The sequence below is a fragment of the Xenopus laevis genome, chromosome 1L (genome assembly GCF_017654675.1).
Source record: "Xenopus laevis strain J_2021 chromosome 1L, Xenopus_laevis_v10.1, whole genome shotgun sequence".
NCBI lineage: Eukaryota > Metazoa > Chordata > Amphibia > Anura > Pipidae > Xenopus > Xenopus laevis.
The window spans coordinates 159,010,534-159,031,852 of record NC_054371.1 but is presented as its reverse complement, the minus strand read 5'-3'; the positions used below and the strand labels follow the sequence as shown (position 1 = coordinate 159,031,852).

Below are 21,319 nucleotides of genomic sequence, written 5' to 3'. Positions count from 1 at the left end.
ACAAAAGCCTAACTACTCAGCCACTGCTCCAGGCTGACCAAATGGGTCCAGGTCCACAGTTTAGGAACCATTGGACATTCTTGTAGTGTTGTATAAACGTTTGTACTATCGGTTGCTTTCCATTAACACTAATCGCCATAATTTACAGACCCGTTACAACAAACAGTCACGATCAAGTTTTCAGACTAGTAAAACTGGAAGCTTTGTTTCCATCATCAAGTCGAAGATTCTGCTGGCGAGATGAGATTTTCAGTAATGACATTTTTTTTTATAACTCAAATTTGGATGGTTTCTCCAACTTTAATTTTTTCCAGACTACTTTTCTCAGTAATAATTAACCTGTAATACAGTTTATGTTTACTTACTGCAGACTTTTTATTTATACATATAGGAGGTTATGCTATCAAATATAATCAACGCCCCCTTTTTGAGCCATTTATTGCGAATGAAATCAACCCTGATGAAGTTTGTTGATGTAGATGCAAGTGGTGATAGCTGAACTATATGAGATTTTTGAAGGCTTGACAACTAGTTCTCAGTTTCAATGTAATACTATTACTTGTCTAGTTAAGGGGACACTTTAGTTAATACCTTCTTATCCACAACACCCCAGGCCCAAACATTCTGGATAAAAGATCATATACCTGAATAACTATTTACTAGTGCATCTGTATCTTATATACCTTCTTATCCACAACAGCCCAGGCCCAAGCTTTCCAGATAAAAGATCCTATGGGGTAAATTTACTTACCTCCAAAAATCCGCCAGTGCTGGCTTCGTGCTCATCGCAACACTTCGCCAGGCGTAAATTCACCAGGACAACACTAATTCACGAAGATCCGAAGTTGCGCACAGGGTACTGAATGCTTGCATAGTTGCACTAGCAATAATACGATCAGCAGTTCGAAGTTACGCTAGTGATGGCTAATTTGCATACGGGGTGCAGATAAGGTACAATGGACGTATATGTTGCAGCAAATACATTACACTACAGAAGGCCAGGGAACCTTAATAAAATAAAATAGAGTTGTTATATTGCCCTACTCATATGCCCACTGTATAGTTTATGGGCCATATGTAAGGAAATGTAGGGGGGAAGCTGGGTACCCTAAAAAAATTTATGCACTTTTGCAGGCTATCACCCTGAAAAAAGGAAGACGCCATAGTTTTTTAGGAATTAGAAATTTTTTCAACAAAATTTCAAGTAAGTCCTATCTACTCCATTGCACTTCGCCTGGTCTGAGGTGTCGAAGGCAAGTCTGGCAATAGAGGTAACGGCCAGTAAAATCAAAAACTTAGTGAATTTGCGTAACGCTCTTTCGCCAGAGTGAAAATTCGCCTGGCGTTAAGAGTGCGAAGTTGTGCCAGAGTCTATCTCCTTCACTAGTGAAATTACGCCTGTTAGTAAATCACAGAAGTGCTGAAATGAAGTCATGCTGGCGAGTTAGCCACTTCGCCCCTTTAGTAAATTTGCCCCTATGCCTGTATAACTATTTACTGGCGCACCTGTATCTTCTATAAACATTTATGTAATGTTTGTACATGATTTGATGCACATAGACTGGTCTCAATCAGGACTCTGCTCTGTCCCCTTGTAGCTGCCATGTTCACTGACCAGAGCTTATGCTTTTCCACAGTTTTTACTAACTCCAGCTGAATATATTACGGATTGCCCTTTGTCCCATCCACTGAACAGTTATAGTGGGGCTGCCCACAAACAGATAACTGCTAATACAGAACTGTGGCTTGCACTCCAGATATTGTTTATGGTGCTTTTCATTTAGATTTCAGGTTTATTTTCTGAACAATAAGCTAAAGATGGAGCAGAAGTTATTTCAGCACCAGCCATGATACTGAGTGAATAATTCAATGAAGAATGTCTTGCACACAGTGGATATTGGGGATTGCACTGCTTCCTGCTTGGATAATTATCTATCCCTGCACTGTACGTGCTTGGGGCTGACATGGGAACATTTAGCCATCATTTTCTGATTGTAGAGGGGCTATGGGACAAGCAGTGTTCTGACTAACACTTCAGAGTAGCAGCAAGTTAAGTTTGTCAGTGGTTGCTACCCATCAATGGCAATGTATATACAAATGTGTGTCAGTTCAGCTGCTAATCTAGGCTAGCCCAGACATAAGCAAATAACAGGATAAATACACACACTTAAAGAGGCTTGGTGTTTTTACAACATTCAGCTCTCTCTGTTATAAATGGCATATGCAAATTCATATCACAATAAGCAGGGTCTATGAGAGAAACAAAGAACAATAATAAAACAGCCAAAAGCTGTAGAGCTTACAGAGAAAAGCAGTGTGAGTTTAGTGCAAGGGAAACAATGAAAAGTTTTGTGCTATAAACAAAAGGAACGTGGTGTCTAGACTGGTTTGCTGGGGTTTGTACCTTTCCAGCTTACTGCAAATTCATTTTAGTTCCATGTGACTCCCTTTTTATTTTGTCGTTCTAATTGTCACGTTGTTGTTCTCCGTCATTTCTCTCCCCATTTATCTGCTTCCCCTGACATTTTCCCCCTGGCCCCAGCCCTGCTGCTGTCTATCTTATCTCACATAATGTCACTGCCTCTTTAGAATCAATTCATCAGAGCAGAAATTAACAAGTGCTGACGGCCATGGCAAAAGAAAATATGCCATCTGTGCATAGGCAAAGAAACTGCATTGGTGCAAACAACGGCAGTAGCTGAATCAAACACTAATAAATCCCTGTTAGAAAAAAATAGAATTAGTAGGGCTTTGATGCTTTTTTTTATTCCAAAGATATGCAACAATGGGTTCTTTGTTTTATTTGAAAAAAGCAGGAATAAAAGGAGGATATGGTGCCATAAATGTAGCCATGATGTCATCATGTTTCAATACTCATACTGAAATGTCCATAGTGGATTGGGAAAGTACAGACAGCACATTGCATGTGAGCTCATCCATATCTATTATAAAGCCAATGAGTAACGGGAAATAATGAAGTGCTCCGAACTTCATGTAACACCAGTTATGATGTCAATCGAAATCTGCACCATAACTAATTACATTTTGCATTTGGACCATGCAACAATGAAATTGAATGGGAGCGAAAACAACAGATGGAATGGGAGACTCTACTACAAACCAAAATTCATATATAGACAAAAACAAGAGAGTAAAGGATTTTCATTCTGTATCTATAAACTTTTTAAATTGTGACCCAGCATTATTATTTGCAGTAATGTTCTTGGTTTTCTTCACACTAGTGTTTTTGTCTTTAAATTTAAGAGTGAAATGTTATTCTGTTAAATGTACCACTACCTGTGCAGCGGTGACTGACATTGTTATTAACCAGCTGGCACATCTGTTTTTTGGAAGAACATAAATGACCTTTTAAATCTATGAGGTCAGCAAAAAGAGCCTCATGAATATCCAAGGGCTGAAGTAGCAGCATTTTGTAAATTCTCTTGCAGCAGTCATCTTGTCGATCATAAATTACTGAACGCTTCTCTAACATCCTCAGTCAGAGATGAGGGCAAATGTACAGATACCCCCAGGGCCCCAATACTTGTCTCCCAGCACTGGAATCCATAGTTTGTGAGTTCCTGTTTGACTGTTTCCACCACTGCGTGATCCGTATCTAACGGGGCACAAAAAGGTTAATTGAGTCAGAACATGGAATTTTCCTATTTTCCACTAAGTAGCAAAAAAATGTAATTCTTTAAAAGGGTTGTTCACTTTCCAAGCACTTTTTTTAGTTCTGGTGTTTTCAGATAGTACACCAGAAATAAAGGCTTTTTTTTACAACTGCTTTCTATTTTCTATTTTTACATTTTTGATCTTTAAAATGGTACAATCTAGTGAAATGAACGCACTAAGGGGCAGCTTTATCAAAATGTGAGATTAGAGTTCCCCACAGTAAAGCTCAACCACTCTCTATCCATTCCTATGGGATTTTTAGAAGCTTATGTATCAAATGACGAACTCTAATTTTCACTCATTGATAAATATTCTTCTAAATAGCCCATAGGAATGAATAAATCTGCCACTTAATGTATCAAATGGAAATTATTTAAGGGTCAGGGCACACACTCAGATTTGGGGAGATTAGTCACCCGGAAATCAAATGTCCTCTTCTTCGGGACGACTTATCTCCCTGAACTGCCTCCTGCCGACTAGAATGTAAATCACCGGTGGGATGGCACTTAGAGCTCTTCGTTTTCTGAAGTCGCTTAAAGTTTCCTCGTGAAGCGACTAATCTCCCCGAATCTGCCTGTGTGCCCTGACCCTTATAGTACTTTAACACATCGTATGTGCATTGCGCTACAACAGTGATGTCATAGTTTTACAGTTCAAACCAATTATAAATAGGCTGTAGCTCACCTTTAGTATATGTAGGTGGATTCTCCTGCAAGGTGTCCTGTGTCCACACCCAAATTGATACAGTCAGTATTATAATAGAAAGCAGGACAAATCCAAGGCAGTAGCTATGACTGCAAAGTGTTTTTATTGGGGAAAGGTGCTCCCAATAAAAGCACTTTACAGTTCAAACCCACATTGGAATTCCATTTCTGGGTCAGGGCCCCAATTGGTTCATAACAAGGTTACAGATACAGTATAGGGAGACATTGATTTGACCAGCCATAGTTCCAAGAATATATAGAGCAGCAATTTCCCCCCACTCCCAAATATCACCATTATTGACAGCTGAGCTGGGCTTTTTTTGATGTGAGGGAGCAAAAAGACACACTCACAGTTTCTACCCATAACTGTCATTTAGGCTGAGCACCCCTTGCCACGCCCCCCTCCCACTGCTCTATACCCCCCTCTACATGGAAGACAGACTCTCAGTCTGGGAACCAGTGCACTACAGGGTTTGTAAAGCAAGTTCTATTATTGCAGTTTATATTTCTGGCTTAGTGTGCAGTGAACACAAGTGAATAGCTGTTCAACTTTTCTGATATATACAATTTTGCACTTCAGTGAACAGAACTCTCAGCAATTACCCTGTATAGGACAGTACAGTGCCTGTTTTGCAAAATCTCAGATTTCATTGGTCATTTTATAGTTTTTCAGATTTTCTCTTTTTTTTTATTGCAAATTACAGGATTGGCCTTTACCCTTTTTTCCCCATTTCCAATAGAAATTTCTAGTGCCCTGTTTTGAAATCAAATACTAACATAATACAGCTTCCTTAACCAAAATTGTATACTGCGCTTACCAGTCCGAAGCAAAGTTATTGCACAACCCCCTCCTCCAGCTCCAGTTAATTTACTGTGCAGTCCATGTGATTTTGTTACTTGGCATATCGTCTCCAATGATGAGTGCCCAACACCTATCACATTTAAGTGATGTTGGTTGATATCAATTAGTTCCTGCAGAAGGTAGTAAATGATACTTGTTAAAATAAAAAAATAATTAAAGGTCAAATCCACTCCAAGCAAAACACAAAATGCAGAGAAAAGAGTAACAGAGTACTGGCCCCAAACCATCTTGCAAATATAATGCTACAGTAAATATAATGCTAAAGTAAATATAATGCTAAAGCTAAAGGAGCATTAAAGACATATAATAAACTGCAGAAACATGGCGGTTGACATCAACATGGTGGAGACGACTGAAGGCATAAAAAAATGGGAGTTCTGTTATCACCTCCTGCGTCAATAGAATCCAGCCCACAACATTGTATGTTGAAGGTGATGGGATATAGTGACCTTCTTGGTGGTGATGGGTTTAAAAAGGGTGCTACTAGTGCTTTAATAAGCCAAGTGAATCATGGTTTGTCTTAATATCAATCTAAATTCTGTATCCTAAATTAAATAATAAGATTGGAGGGCAATCATCAAACTGTTGCTGTCCCTGAACAATGGGTGGATGCATGTACTGACCTTAATACAGGATGGTTTAATACAAAAGCAACAGTGAAACACATATAGAAATATGAAAGCAACAGCAGTTCTAGGCAGAACTTTACATATAAGAAATATGCATGGAACAGGCGGGGGCAGAGGCAACTAAATGTACTACCTCTAAAACAGTGTAATGGTCCATTGACAACCCAGCAGTCATCTCTTTCAGAACTCGCTGGCACTCTTGGGAAACAGCATGAATGGATGAGAGGACAGGTTCCATGATATCTGGAAACTGCAAGACAAGAAGGGTTTCACTTCAGCCCACGCAGCTTTTATATTCCTTAGTGTCATTAATTCAAGATGCCAGACCTGCTTTCTGTTTGGAGAAGGAAATGAATGTCATATCTATGTACATAACCCCTGGGCACAGAACTCTGGAACGAATGGCACTTTATACATGAATAGGGAAATTAATCTCAGTGCTTGCCAAGTCACCAGAACACATTAAATGAAATTTAGTGCTTTGCAACACACCCAGAACTGAATAGTAAGAATGAACCAAGTAGAGTCTCTCATTAAAGGGGATGTAAAGGCAAAAAAATAATAATCCCATTCTTATTTTCTTGAAAGGGGTGGTTCACCTTTAAAGTAACTTTTAGTACGTTACAGAATGGCCAATTCTAAGCAACTTTTCAACTGGTTTTAATTATTTATAGTTTTATAATTATTTGCCTTTTTCTTCTGACTTTTTGCAGCTTTCAAACGGGCGTCGCTGACCCCTTCTAAAAAGCAAACGCTCTGTAAGGCTACATATGTATTGTTATTCTTGTTATTCTGAATTTTTATTACTCATCTTTCTATTCTGGCCTCTCCCATTCATATTCCAGTCTCTTATTCAAATCAATGCATGGTTGCTAGGGTAATTTGAATCCTAGCAGCCACATTTGCTGAAATTGCAAACTGGAAAGAGGCTGAAGAAAAAGCTAAATAACTCAAAAACCACAAATAATAAAAAATGAAAACCAATTGCAAATTGTCTACATCATACTAAAAGTTAATTCAAAGGTGAACCACCCCTTTAATGAAAAAAAAAATCTATCTCCAACATACTTTAAAAATGTGTAGGGTTTTTATAATAAACCTGACTGTATGCAGGCGTATTACTTGCTCTGACAGTTGCAGATAGGAAACTTCAGACGGTCCCTAACTGCTCTGTAGGGAAACAATCATACTCTCAAATGGCAGGGGGGAGCCCCCCCACCTTACTTCCCAGAACTCGCGCAGCTTGGTTTGTTTCCCTGTATAGCAGCCTGCGACCTGTAGAGATTCGTACCCACAGACCCAGTGCAGTCTGCATATTCTGTTTATTAATCAGTCTTGCTGTATCGGCTTCTATGGCAGATATGATTTGCCTTGTGCTGTTTTGATAATTTATGATGATCCCTAAGTTTAACATCCTAACTGAAGCCCAGACCACACTCTACATGTGCGTAGTCTTGCAAAGATGTTTAACAAAGTTACAAGATGACAGCCCCCTGCGGCCAACTTTGAAAGCATAAATCATTTGTTTGATTAGGTTTCTGTTACAGTAAGTTCATGTTCATGTTTAGAATACAAAATACAGCATTTCCAGCATTATTCTATTTTAGACTTTAGTTCCCCTTTAATATTAAACCATCATTCTTAAAAGATAATAGGGTAGTAGGGCTTATTAAAGGCAAAGTGTGGACATCTTCCAATCTGCACTTTATGTACAGTAGCTGCTGCACTGCTTGCTCTAATGAGGAATATAAAACCTCATAATCACCAAACAAGCAGTGACTTCCAGTGGTCAAGTCCATGACAAACTGTAGCCTATTTAACTGAGATATAACTTATTTTGAAAGATAATCTATCCATAATAAAAGCTATTCGTAAAGTAATTAAAACTTGTTTTACTCTGCTTAAGCTAACCTTAGGTTGCACACCTGGCAATTTAAAGGCAAAATACACCCCATTTCCATTTGAGGTATTTATTACAGGTCTGACAATGCTTTACATGATTCCCTAGGGGTGCTGTCGTCTGCAGAAGGCATATTATGACATCTCTCACTCCTATATATCAATGCAAAGAGGATCACCTGTGCACACAGTAATACATACATCTATATTCCTTTAATAAAGCATGACTGATATCATTTTGACAGGAAGGAAATAAAGCATTTTAATGACTAACAGGAATTACACTTCTTTGAGCAAGCAGAATAAGTTACTGTGACAGTTACTGTGACTTTAAAGCAATTAAAGCAAACTCCTTTTTAAAGAGCAACTACATTTTCCTTTAGTTGACATAACCACATCCAGTGTTTCCTCGCACCTTAGTACATATCCTTATCATGCTAGAATAGAATAGTGCTAGAATGTATGTATATACATAATAACCACCTTTTATAAACCATTCAAATAATAATAATAATAATGATGATGATGAAATATGGGGAAAAGTGTAACTATCAATGTCATTGTTAAATTTCTCCGAAACATCAAACCTTTAGAAGCTTTTCCTTTACTCCTGCCACAAGTACTTTTGTACTGCGGGGAACCTTTGTGTTGGTGAGCAAGATGTGCAGTACTGGTATCCTATAAGGAAACAACATGTACATGGAGATGAGTGGTTTCTGTAAGTTCATTTCATCAGTAATAAAATTACTAACCAGATAAATGGGCCAAACAAAGTAACATCTAATAATATATTTATATCAAGCATTATAGCTTTTAGATTATGTTAAAATGTTTGGCTATAGGAAAAAGGATATTTTCTATACATTGGCTTTGGATACAAGACCTGTCAAAACAGCAGCCGTGATATATTTCAAGGTGAAACAACTTCATAGGAGGCTCGGTGTTTAGGACAAAATAACAGATATACTTCCCATACTATCTTTCTGATTAACATATTTCTGTATAGGGGATATAATATTGTCTCACTGTCTGACACTATTGCTTAAAGTCTGTTAAGTAAATGCCCCTCCCCCAAGAGTCTGCCTTCAAAGAGATGTACAATATGTAGAGAGATTTCCTAATATGTATTATAACATAGCACACAGTGGGTATCACTGGAAAACCCTGGAGCTACAACCACCTCAAAGTTTGCAATAACTCCAGGGTCTCCACAGCAGATGTAGCATACTTGCCCCTAAAGAATCCTGCATAGATGTAATTTTGTTGTTGAGTGTGAAGATTTATAATAGCACTTGCGGGTGCTGGAACAAATCTTCTTATTCAATTATTCACATAGACCCGCACTCCAAATTTTTTGTGTAAATCACATCTCCTTTATTGCATAAATGTTGTGTGATAAACAAGTGATATAGATTATATATATATATATATTGTAGCATGGTTGGGAAAATCATGGATGGAAAGTATATCCCTCCCAGAATCCTCTATGAAGCAGTGCAGAGGGATGTGAAAATGAGGCTCTGAGTAGCAGGGAGGTGATTAGCCTCACCTGGAGTAAAAAGGTGGGGGCTCAATTAAGGCTGCTCTCTGCCCTGGACAGAGAGAGAAGGGAGAGCTACTGGTGGGCTGTGTTAAAAGTTTGCTTAGTAACTGCATGTTACCTGTGTTTAAAGCATAAGGACTTTTATTGCTGGGCACAAGTTTCCAGAAAGAGACAACTTATCTGCCTTAAGTGTTTGGGGAGCGGCTGCTTCCAGGAGAAAAGCACAACTCACAGTCCTTTGGAGATTCCTTAACAGTTCATTTTGTTTGCTGGACTTATATTGCCCAAGTGGGAGACTGTGGGACCTTTGGGAAAAGGACATTTTCATTTATCAGTACAGCTGGATTATTTTTGTTTACTGCCTTCCCAAAGGGTATGAACTGTTATGTTGGTGTTTAAGCTGCTGTGTTAAATAAATACATACGTGAGATCAGCTGGAAACCTGTGTACTGTCTACTGTCTGTGTGAAAGGAGTTGCTGCTGCTACTACCTAAAGAGCCATTCCCCCACAATATATATACACATACACATATAGTACCTTCAGTTATAAGGGCCAACACTGTTATTCACACATACAATACATATCCATTACCTCTCCATTGGAGTTATGCTTCCAGACTGGTACTGTAAAGCACCACCTTGAAAAAAGCAAATTAAATATTTATTGAGCAAATTAATGTGAAATTAACATTTACCTTTTGCTATTGTACAAAATGTAAATGCTATGAATTTAATGTAAATGAGTCAATGAATTTATGAAAAAAAAAGGAAGATATATTATTTTTTGAAAGACAGAAGTAAAGACCGTGTACATAAACCAGTGCAGACATCCTAATTAGCTAGGCACCAAGAAAAACATTTTAGGAGCTGCAGAAAACTAGCAGTGTGATTGTACTGAAAATGTTGCATGCCTAACCTCCTTATGAATAAGGAACGCCAAAACAAACATTGGGAGGTCCATTAACTAAATGTCAAATAATAGTGATAATTGAGCTGTTTGAAACCACGATTAAACTCTATTTGTGTAAAATCAAGAGTGCCATGAAAGTTATTAAAAGATCCTAAAAAAAAAATGGAAAAAACTCTGACAAATATGGAAAAAAATGTAATATCTTCAATACCTCGAGTTAAATATCAATATCAAATAGCAAAAAAATATCTGAAAACCTCAAAGTCTGAATGGTTAAAAAAAAAAAAAGTCCAATAACAATAGCGCAGCTTACTTCTATGGGAGCTCGACTACTTTTACTTGGGCCGGTTTTCTACTGGAGTTTTTCGTGGTTTTTACACTTAGTAAATATTGAATTTTTAGAGTGTTACCAAAAAAAAAAAACATTTTTAGAGAAAAATAAAATTCATGAAAAAAAGGAACTTCCAATTTTAATAAATTGGCCCCTAACATCAAGTACGGAGCTTAAAAGCTTCCCTGCATTTTGAGGCTACAGAATGTTTTTATACTGTAGGTGTGTATACAGACTGCATGCTTTATAAGGGTAGAACTACAAAGACGTTTTCGGCGCGATCCGACGCACTGCGACAAAACGCATGCAACAAAAATAAGGTAAATTAATGCATTGTAGGATGAAGTCGCTGCATTGTTCCGATGTGACACGACTGTTGGATGCAGACGCTGCGTCTGCATCCGACAGTCGTGTCGCATTGGATCAACGCTGCGACTTCATCCGACAATGCATTCACTTACCTAATTTTTGTCGCAGCACGTCAGATCATGCCGAAAACATCAGTGGAGTCCTACCCTAAAGGGGGAACAACAGGCTTGTAAAAATACAGGTATGGGACCTGTTATCCAAAATGCTAGGGACCTGGTGTTTGCCAGATAACGGATATTTCCTTAATTTGGATATCCATACATTTGGGGGCACATTTACTAAGGGTCGAAGTAAAATCCTTCGAAGGAAAAATCGTTCGATCGAAATTGCTTAGAAAGCTTATGGGGAAGGCCCCCATAGGCTAACATTGGTGCTCGGTAGGTTTTAAGTGGCAAAGTAGGTAGTAGAAGTTTTTTTTAAAGAGACAGTACTTCGACTATCGAATGGTCAAATAGTCGAACGATTTTTAGTTTGAATCGTTCGTTTCGAAGGTCGAAATAGTTTTTTTTACTTCGAATTCTTCACTTGAGCTTAGTAAATGTGCTCCTAAGTCTATTAGAAATTCATGTAAACATTAAATAAACCCAATAATCAAATTTTGCTTCCAATAAGGATTAATTATATCTTAGTTTGAATAAAGTACAAGGTACTGTTTTATTACTACAGAGAAAAAGGTAATAATTTTTACAAATTAATATTATTTGATTATAATGGAATCTGTGGGGGCAGCCTTTCTGTAATGCGGAGCTTTCTGGATAATGGTTTTCCGGATAATGGATCCCATACCTCTATAAACAAGCATAAGTAAATATGCAGAAAGGGCTCCCTGTGTAATTTGGCAATTTGTTTATATTTTTAAATGAGACATATTTGAGAATGGGATCCTTTAAAAGACTATTTTTCTGCCACCTCCTAAAAAAAATCCCTGTGCATCAGAAGTCTCCTTCACAGCTTTTTCAGGTCACTATGATGGGCAACATCTACCCCGGTCCCTCCTTTTTTGTTATTTGTCATTCTTTGCTATTCTCCGCTGTCTTTTTTCTTTAATAGTGCATTATACACATTGTTCAACATGATTACTATAAACAGGGAAGTTGAATCTACTCCATGTTTGGTCCTTGTGAGGTAGATAGATTATGAGAGCACAGATAATCCTCTGTATAATGTACTTCTGTCCACAGTATGCTTTGAATCGAATTATCCACTAAGGACCAAACATGGAGTAGTTTTAATTTCCCCATATGCCCTGTTAAGATCAAGAAATAACAAAAATCATGGAACTATTGGCGAAACTTGTGATCAGCAGAAACCATATTCAGTATACTGAAGTTTTCTTCTCTTTTCTTTTTTCTCTCTTATTATATTATATACAGTATGATTCAATAACCTTCATTTTCTTGTCCTATTATTCATACTCCATTCCTTTTTGTCCTTCTCTCTTTTGCTGCTCAGTTCTTTTTTCCTCTTCCTGTTTTGCTCACCTCTTTGTCTTTCTAATTTTCTTTCCTTTCCTGTATATTATTTCCCTTGTTTATTTTATATTGTGGCCTTTTTTCTGCCCCTTTTCACTCTTCTTTCTGTAATTTAATTGATATATATAAATCGACCTCTTCCTACACCCCTTTTACTCTGCCACAAATGGTTTTCTCGATCACATATTCAAAGAGATATGGCAAAGTGGTGCTATGTGAACAGCACAAAGAGAAGCCAAATTGGCATTGGTCTTTGACAGCCATTTGAATTTCCCACAAGCCCCCCTTGGGTTCTGTTTGCAGAGTATCAATGTGATCTGGCTGTTGTTCCTTACAGAGCAACCTTGAAGGAGGAGTGGAGTGAAGAGATGTTCAGGGCTGTGGGACATCAGTTGGAAAAATGTCACATTGTACAGTTATTTAATGGCTGAATCCTATTTAACTTATAAATAAAAAAAAAAAGTGTTACTTAAAGAATAAAAACATATGTTTTACAAGAAATGTGCCTATAGTTTAATATTAAGTATAGCAGATCACATAACCTCTACAATATGTCAGTGACTTACCCCATGTTCCTACAGCATTATCAACTCCTGATGGGTTTCCATGGATAACCTTTTCACCTTGAAAAGCCAACTGGTTAATGAGGTCAAGTTCTGTTTGGGACCACCTATTAACAACAAAACAACTGCACTTTAATGATGAGAGCAGGGCTGGCCAGAAAACTGTAAATACACTGTACTATGATGGAAAAGAAAGTAGAAGGTTACATAATAAGTCACAAATATCTGACAGATGCCACTATCATTAATATGATATAGTTATACAGTTATAAGATCTATATTATATAGTTATCTATGATATATGATATCTATATGATATAGTTATACAGTTATAGGATCTATTATTTAGAGGCTCCTTTTACAAAAGTTCTGAAAAACATAATTTTGCATTAAGTCCTATTTAAACAAGCAATTCTTAAAGGAGGTAAGCAAACATTTTGACCCCCACTGGTAATTTGCAGCATAGGAAGAACATAAATACTAAACTTTCCTGTTTATCTCCATGTCAGGTGAAAAGTCTTATAATGGCATTCTTGCTCAAGAATATTTTACCTATAATTGTAATACATCAAAAACAAACAGTTTTTCTTTTACAAGTAGTCACAAAAGTCAAGTTATTTTTAAATTGTTTTAATAACTTGCCTTGTAGAGACAACAAAATACTGTAAGTGGCTTAGACTCTGGCTCCTTGGTGAATGCATATAGTAATTTTGGGAAAGAAGGTATGTTGGGGATCTCAGGTAGGATTCCTTCTCAAATAAATAAATATTGCAGTTCAAACTTAGTATATATGAATAATATTAATCTCCATTCCAAACCAAAATATAGTTCTACTGGTAGGTTACCTTAAAATTGTAGTTTCGTCACACATGGGATCGTCAATTCTGCCACAGTATGTTAACAATGCAGCAGCTAGACAGACACAATATGCAGCACTAGATCCTAGACCTGCTCCTGTTGGCAGCTGGGACCAAACAACAATATCCACACTTGGCAAGTCTCTGGAATAAACAACATATTGCAAGCTGTTAGAAAGACATAATAGCACCAAATAATACTGAAAGAAGTATTTATATGACTTAACTCACCAATGCTATTACCAGATACAATATATGGTTCTAAACAAAATAACCAAGAATTGTCTTGATTCTACACCTATAAAAATGTCAGTATTTTGGAACAAGCAAAAAATGAACATGTCAAAATGATAGTCACCACCAAAGTTAATTTTATGGAACTGGACAAGTGACAATTCCTGGTTGCCAATAAAAAACCCCCAAGAAAACAGCACGTGCCACTATTCTCACAAATAGGTCTGAATATTATTAGGGACAAATATTATATGTTGATTTTATCATTTTAAAAAGAAATGTATCTTTTTTAATTGGACAGCTCATTGGTTTTCTCAAAGTACTTGTGAAGAAATTACAGGTCATTTTCCCTAAAGCTCTTAAAATATTTTAAAGGAAAAAAGTTTTATAGATGATACAGGTATGGGACCTGTTATCCAGAATGCTCAGGACCTGGGGTTTTCCGGATAATGGATCTTTCTGTAATTTGAATCATCATCATCATTTATTTATATAGCGCCGTTAAGATATGCAGTGCTTTACCTTTATATAACAAACAGGGAATAAACGGTGGATAACAAACAAGTACAATAGGATTTGAGGGCCCTACAAATTTGAGTTTACAAACTAAAGGTTAGGGTATAATTTAAACATTAGGATTTTAGAAACAATTTTGTGATTTATGATACAGCAATGATTAATTAATTAAGGTACGTTGAATAAGCTTCTTTAAACAGGTGGGTCTTTAGGGGCGTTTGAAAGTTTGGAAAGAAGGAGAAAGTCTGACAGCTCGAAGCAGAGAGTTCCAGGGATAAGTAGAAGCCCGAGAGAAGTCTTGTAGACGAGGATGGACAGAAGTGATGAGAGGAGAAGCGAGGTGAAGAGCAGAAGCAGAGCGAAGGTTGAGTGAATGAGTGTATTTGGAGATTAGAGATGAAATATAGGGAGGGGCTTCATTGTAAAGGGCCATGAATGTGAGTGTAAGTAATTTGAATTTGATTCTAGAGGAGATTGGGAGCCAGTGAAGGGACATGCATATGGGAGCAGCTGATGCTGCGGTGAGATAGATGAATGAGTCTAGCAGCCACATTTAGAACAGATTGGAGTTGTGAAAGGTGACTTGTTGGAATACCTGCGAGGAGTATGTTGCAGTAATCAAGGTGGGAGATAAGAGACTGAATAAGTGTTTTAGTTGATTCTAAATTGAGATATGGTCGTATTCGGACAATGTTGTGCAGTTGAATAAGACAAGATTTTGCAAGTATTTGGATGTGTGGTGAAAAAGACAGATGTGAGTCTCTAGTATAACTTGAAGGCAGCGTGCCTGTGTGGTGGAATGAAAGGTGGTGTTGTTTACTGTGAGTGATAGGGGAAGATCTTGGAGGAAATATGAGTTTTTGAAAGGTTCGGTTTCAGGTGGCGTTGTGACATCCAGGAGGAGACAGCAGAGAGGCAGTCTGTAACAGTCTGACAGAATTAGAAAGATCGGGAGTAGACAAGTAGAGTTGTGTCATCAGCATAAAGGTGATACTGAAGTCCAAACGACTGAATACGTTTTCCTAGCAAAGTAGTATAGAGTGAGAACAGCAGGGGCCTAGAACAGAGCCTTGAGGAACTCCAACAGAGAGAGGGAACGTAGTAGAAGTAGAGTTAGAGAAGGCAACTTCAAAGGAACTATCAGACACATTAGATGTAAACCAAGAGCAGTGTCACGAATGCCAGCTGAGTATAGAATGTCTAGGAGGAGTGGGTGATCAACTGTGTCAAAGGCTGCAGAGAGATCTTCATACCTTAAGTCTACCAGAAAATCGTGACAATTAATAAACCTATTAGGCTGGTTTTGCTTCCAATAAGGATTAATTAAATCTTAGTTAGGATAAAGTACTGTACAAGGTACTTTTTTATTATTACAGGGAAAAAGGAAATCATTTTTCAAAATTCAGATTACTTTAATATAATGGAGTCTATGGGTGATGGCCTTTCCATAATTCAAAGCAATCTGGGTAACGGGTTTCCAGAAAACAGATCTCATACCTTTATATACACACAAGTAGAAATGCAAATAAATTGTGTATTGTTTGTTGCAGGTCTTGTAACCAAAAGCAACTAGTCAGCAATTGTTGTTTACTGGTCAGCTGTTTAGAAGTTTCTTTTACTACTTAACCCCATAAATAAACTTACTATGGTCAGCTTCATAAGGTGACAGTTAATCGGTCAACTGATTATTGAGGGAATGTGGGAAGAAACCAGAGTACCTGAAGACACAAGGAGAACATGCATTCCCCTTGCAGGTAGTATCCACGCTGGAACTGAACCTATGACCCTAGTGCTGTAAGGCAGCAATGCTAACCATTGTAACACTGTGCTAAACATGTCCACTCACCTACCACAGATGGAAAGGTACAGATATAGGAAAGCCAAAACAGCAAGGCTTTCTGTGTCTTTGCACCCCTCTATAATCCCTGCAAAATTCTTCAGAATTTCCAACTTCTGTGGGTCATCTAAAGGCAGAGAAAGTCAGAATGTCACAATGTTAAATTCGTTCATTGTGTCAGCTTCTATAACACCTTAGACAACTACTTATTCTAATACAAAGCCAGAACTGCAAATGTAGACTAAAGACCGCCTTAGAATGCTTTGTCATTCACTGTACCCCTTTCACCAATGACATTTTTTTATTAAAGATTTCAGTCTTGAACATACAGTACATGGTTATTGCAATCTAAGATAGAAAATTGCATATATAAACACACACACACATAAAGTTTACTAGAAAGGTGGACAAAATAATAAAATAAAATTGTGTTGTTTAAATCACAATTACAAAAGCATACAAGCTAATTGCAAATTAGCAGATTGTCAGATATTAAACAGGTGTAACAGTAGTTACAAATAACCATTCACTGCCAGGGATATATAATGGCAATATATATATAGGAACCCCAAAATTTTCAAAAGACCGCCTGTTTCACATACATACTGTATATCTAAATGTCACATCAGTCAGACAGTATTACACTTCTGGATTCCCTAGAGTTGCACAGTTTGCTTCTCCTACATTTATAAAAGCTCACCTTGAAATGAAGGTAGTAAGGTCTGGAGTTGGGCAATATCCCATCTTAGCTTGGTACCAATATTTGGCAAATTTATTAAAACAGTATCGTCCTTACGAGGTCGCATCCTAATAAAGGTTCTTAAATTTAGACCTACTGCCAAAGCCATCTGAACAAAAGCCAAAAAAAAAAAAAAAAAATGATGTTAATACCATACAAAAGCTATAACTTGTTCCATATTATTTGTCAACACAGTGTTTCTTAACCTTTTTCTGAGTTTGGAAGTAAAGGACTGGTACGAAAATGTGTTTTGTATGCATTTGAATATAGCTCTTACCCTGCATGATAAAAATAAATGCATGCCACAAGGTAACCTGAAAGAGGTTTGTTTCTCAGCTACCATATATATCTGACAATGAATACACACTCAAAACTAATTGTTCTTCCTCTGTCTTCATGGGAACTGCTTGATATCACTGGTACAGATAGTTGTTTGGCTGATAATGTTGGAGCATTTTTGTTTTGAATCCTACCTGTACCATGCTGTTTCCATTAAAATTGATTGGAGGTCGTAAAAGCTGTTTTAAAAAATTGCCTCATGTGACATAGACACAGATTTTTAATTTACACAAATTGTAGTCAAAATATCTGAATATATAATACAGCCGACCACTGCTGTCCAGGCATGTGGCAAGTGGTGTCATTTACAACTCATCAGTGATTAGCTTTGTTCAACTAGCCGCAAGTAAAACAATAAAAGCAAACATTTGATTGGTTGCAACTAACCTGATGGGATAACAAACAGAACACTAGCTAATCCATCTTTAAATCCCTTCCCACTCATCTGGAACTTTTTTTGCAATATATGTAATTGGTTTATGAGTGTGTTTTCAGGCAGTGATATGAAAAAAACAGGCTTGGTGATCATGAGCTTATTGACATGGTAAAAATCGCCTTAGTAGCAAAGTTTAGATCTAATAATTTGCATTATAATAAGAAGATGCCCATTTAATACATATGGGTACCTCTATGACAGATATTTTAAGGCAGATATTTTAAGGCATGGGGTGGTTCATTGAAAGCTGCAAAGTTAGGCTGGAGGTATGGATCAGCTTCAACTCACTGAACCATACCTAACTTATATCTAAGTTAAACCTTTAGTTGAAAAAAAGGGTATTACTGCTGGAACTTAGCACTTAGAAAGGTTAAGTCAGTAGTTGTGCTAAAGGGGTGCTTCTATCAGTCAGAGCAAAATAAAACACCCTACCCAGATAATGAAATATTTATGTGCCTCCATGTTTCACAGAAACCCCTGTAAGTGATAAATACTGTATTAGGCAGACAAATGAGGATGATACAAATGTCACCTCCAGCCTGCAGACGGCAGTGTTAGCCAATCCGGTAACAGTAAGGCTGATGCCATGTGACTGTGTAGGGAATGCTGGGAAAGAAGAAGGCAAGGCAGCTAGGCTAGGAGACAGCATGCACAGATTCGGCAGCAGGGAGACAGAGATCCCCTGTTATGTAAAGTTGGTAAAGTGCTGGTAAAGCTGCACCAACTGCAGATTCCACTTAGTGATATTCTTTATATTATTTGCTTGTTCATGGTTCTGATTTACATGTTCTAGTAAAACAGAGTTCAGTATTCACTCTTATTATAAATACAGCAAGTGTGGCATTTTGACTTTGTACCAGGCTGTTAAAGGAACACATACCTTGCCAGGCTACCCAGAAGGTAACAGGTAATTTGATACAATACATAAAAAATAAATACAAATGTAGATTTATTTTTTATTAAACTACATATAAGTATAAACACTGTGTTGATGTGGTAATTATACCTATATTTACACATAATTAGACTATAATGAATCCAGAATATTTAAATAAGGTCCATCTCAAGTGTTTTTACTAAGCTGGGTACTAATGACACAGGTTAGGAACTTACAAGTAAACGTGGCCAATGCCTGCCTTTTTGTTTCTCTTTAAACTGGGAAAAGGCTCTGATCAGAATCTGTTTGGATCTAGCAGATTAAAATGGTTTATTGTTGAAGGGGCCATTTGCCTATTGACTGAATTTCAGGTAAACAACTATTGTCAAAATGATTAACTGACTGCCTTGCCAGCTTGGTAACTGATAAAAGGACAAATGTGTGCCTATATTGGCCATTATCGGCAAGTGTATATGTAGTAAAAGTGGTCAATAATCTATAGTAAGTCTGGCAGGCAGCCTTTGTGTACCCATCTTAACAATTAAGGCAGGAATGTCAAGAAGGGCTGTATTAAGCAGGCTTGACAAAGGGGCGTGACCCCGAAACGTTGCTCACTTCCGCATTAAACGTGCAAGGGGTTCCTTGCTTGCAGCAGCCTGTGTGCCGTGGATTTTTTTCTTTATCGATTCAATTGTGAGGTGGCTGAACCTCTAAGAGATTCCTTTATCCAAAGATAACTGTCCCAAGGCTTTTTTTCAATAAAAAAATGTCATTTTATTTAAATTAGCATTAAAATTCAGTTAAAAACAAACCCCACCAGGCCGAACCTCTACCACTGAGCACCAGACTTCGTATCTTACACTGGGTGTGCGAGAGCCAGCTTTTGTTTTACTGTATTAAGCAGGCGACATTCAGCAAATACCAAGCTGTCTCTCAGTCAGGTACCCAAATACACACTGCATAAGAAATACTAATAGTATACAAAGTAATGGCAAGCCAATTTACTCTCAGTTTAATTTAAAGGGATTCTGTCATGCTTTTTATGGTGTCGTTTTTATTTGTAAAATACACTGTTTACATTGCAAATAACTACCATTTAAAATGTTATTCCTGAACCAACCAGTATATATATTTTTGTATTTGTAATATTGGTGTGTAGATAGCCATATCAGGTCATTTTGTCTGATCCTGTGCTTTTAGAAGGAGCCAGCACTTCATGATGGAACTGCTTTCCGATAAGCTATTGTTTCTCCTACTCAATGTAACTGAAGGGGTTGCAGTGGGACTTGAATTTTTACTATTGAGTGCTATTCTCATATACTGTATACCATGTATTTTGTAATTTAAATCTGTTTTCTGTTCAGCCTAGTTTTGTAGCTTTTCATGAACCCCCCCCGTGCCTTAAAATATCTGTCATAGAGGTACCCATATGTAAGAAATGGGCATAAAAAATACACATGCACACATTAAGATTCTCCTCTTGTTATAATGTTGTTGCAGTGGGACTTGAATTTTAACTCTTGAGTAGTATTCTCATATGTGCCATTTATTTTGTAATTAAAATCTGTTTTCAACAGAGACTGACGTTCATACATACAAAATGTGAGGACTGTACCTTGCCATGTACCACAGCATGTTCTCCGTGCAGAATGACTTTCCCTGGAGCAGACACGAACAGCTCCCGCTCTATAGTCATGCTGTAAGTTAGTTACTCTTAATAACAAAAGAAAATGAGCTGTTTTTTAATATTAGGGCATAGAACAACCTATGAGGAATAAGACAGAGAGCTGGAGAAATGGAAAAAGGAGGTGTATAGACTATAAGAGAGAGGCAGCTACATATTATATCAGATAACTATATAACAAGTGAGTCAAAACGTGTATCTGATGGAAAGCAAAGTTGTCAGAACTGTAACACAACTGGCAGAAAGTACATAACAAGAGAACCCTGCAGAGGTGACTATAATTCACAAGGTGACATTAGAAAAGCCACAGTATACACAAAGGGACTCATTTATTAATGAGGATACAAGAAAGTGATAGTAGGGTATTTTCTGACACAAACAGCAAGCCTGACAGAGCAATTGTGCATTAAATGCAATTAGAGACAAATGAACGCTGGTAGTAGCAGTAGTAGGTGTGACTGAGGGGGTAACAGGACAGGAGAGAACAGAGATAATGCAGCAACGCACTATTATGTTAAGCGGATGAACACTAGTAAGAAGAAACAGGGATACAGTGCCAGGCGCAGGACAGTACAACACTCACCTTCGACTCCCAGTTACTCACTGACAGTTCCATTCAAGCAACCAAACATCACAAAACAAGCTCCAGCAGCCAATTAAATCCGACGAAGCATTCCACCTACTCATTGCTAAAAAGGCGGTAGACTGAGAGAGCTAACCACCAATAGGATGATAGAACGGGAGTCGAACGTTTCCCACCAATTGCGTCGCAGTTCCGCCTACACCTATTCGCCAATCAGCTGGAAGTAGGAGCCCTCATTCCACTGTAAAACAAGACAATAA

At 37.5% G+C, this 21,319-nt stretch overlaps 1 protein-coding gene across 1 annotated transcript; it reads right to left on the bottom strand.

The window, feature by feature from the left end:
- Positions 1–2,746: 2,746 nt before the first annotated feature.
- On the bottom strand, positions 2,747–21,214 carry mvk.L (mevalonate kinase L homeolog). Its single transcript, XM_018260964.2, has 11 exons — positions 21,060–21,214; positions 20,408–20,505; positions 17,102–17,249; positions 16,411–16,528; positions 13,803–13,958; positions 12,961–13,064; positions 9,905–9,950; positions 8,357–8,447; positions 6,004–6,120; positions 5,198–5,351; positions 2,747–3,616 (listed from the first exon to the last, which is right to left on the bottom strand). Exons 2-11 carry the CDS (start codon positions 20,486–20,488, stop codon positions 3,465–3,467), a joined length of 1,167 nt encoding a protein of 388 aa, XP_018116453.1. The 5' UTR covers positions 20,489–20,505; positions 21,060–21,214; the 3' UTR covers positions 2,747–3,464.
- Positions 21,215–21,319: the final 105 nt, after the last annotated feature.

Coding starts and splice junctions, on each gene's coding strand:
- mvk.L (XM_018260964.2), bottom strand. CDS start 20,488: ATGACTATAGAGCGGGAGCTGTTCGTGTCTGCTCCAGGGAAAGTCATT. Junction 17,250..20,407: donor ATGCTGTGGTACATGGCAAG/GTACAGTCCTCA, acceptor GCTTTTGTTCAG/ATGGCTTTGGCAGTAGGTCT. Junction 9,951..12,960: donor TAATGCTGTAGGAACATGGG/GTAAGTCACTGA, acceptor GCTTTTTTCAAG/GTGGTGCTTTACAGTACCAG.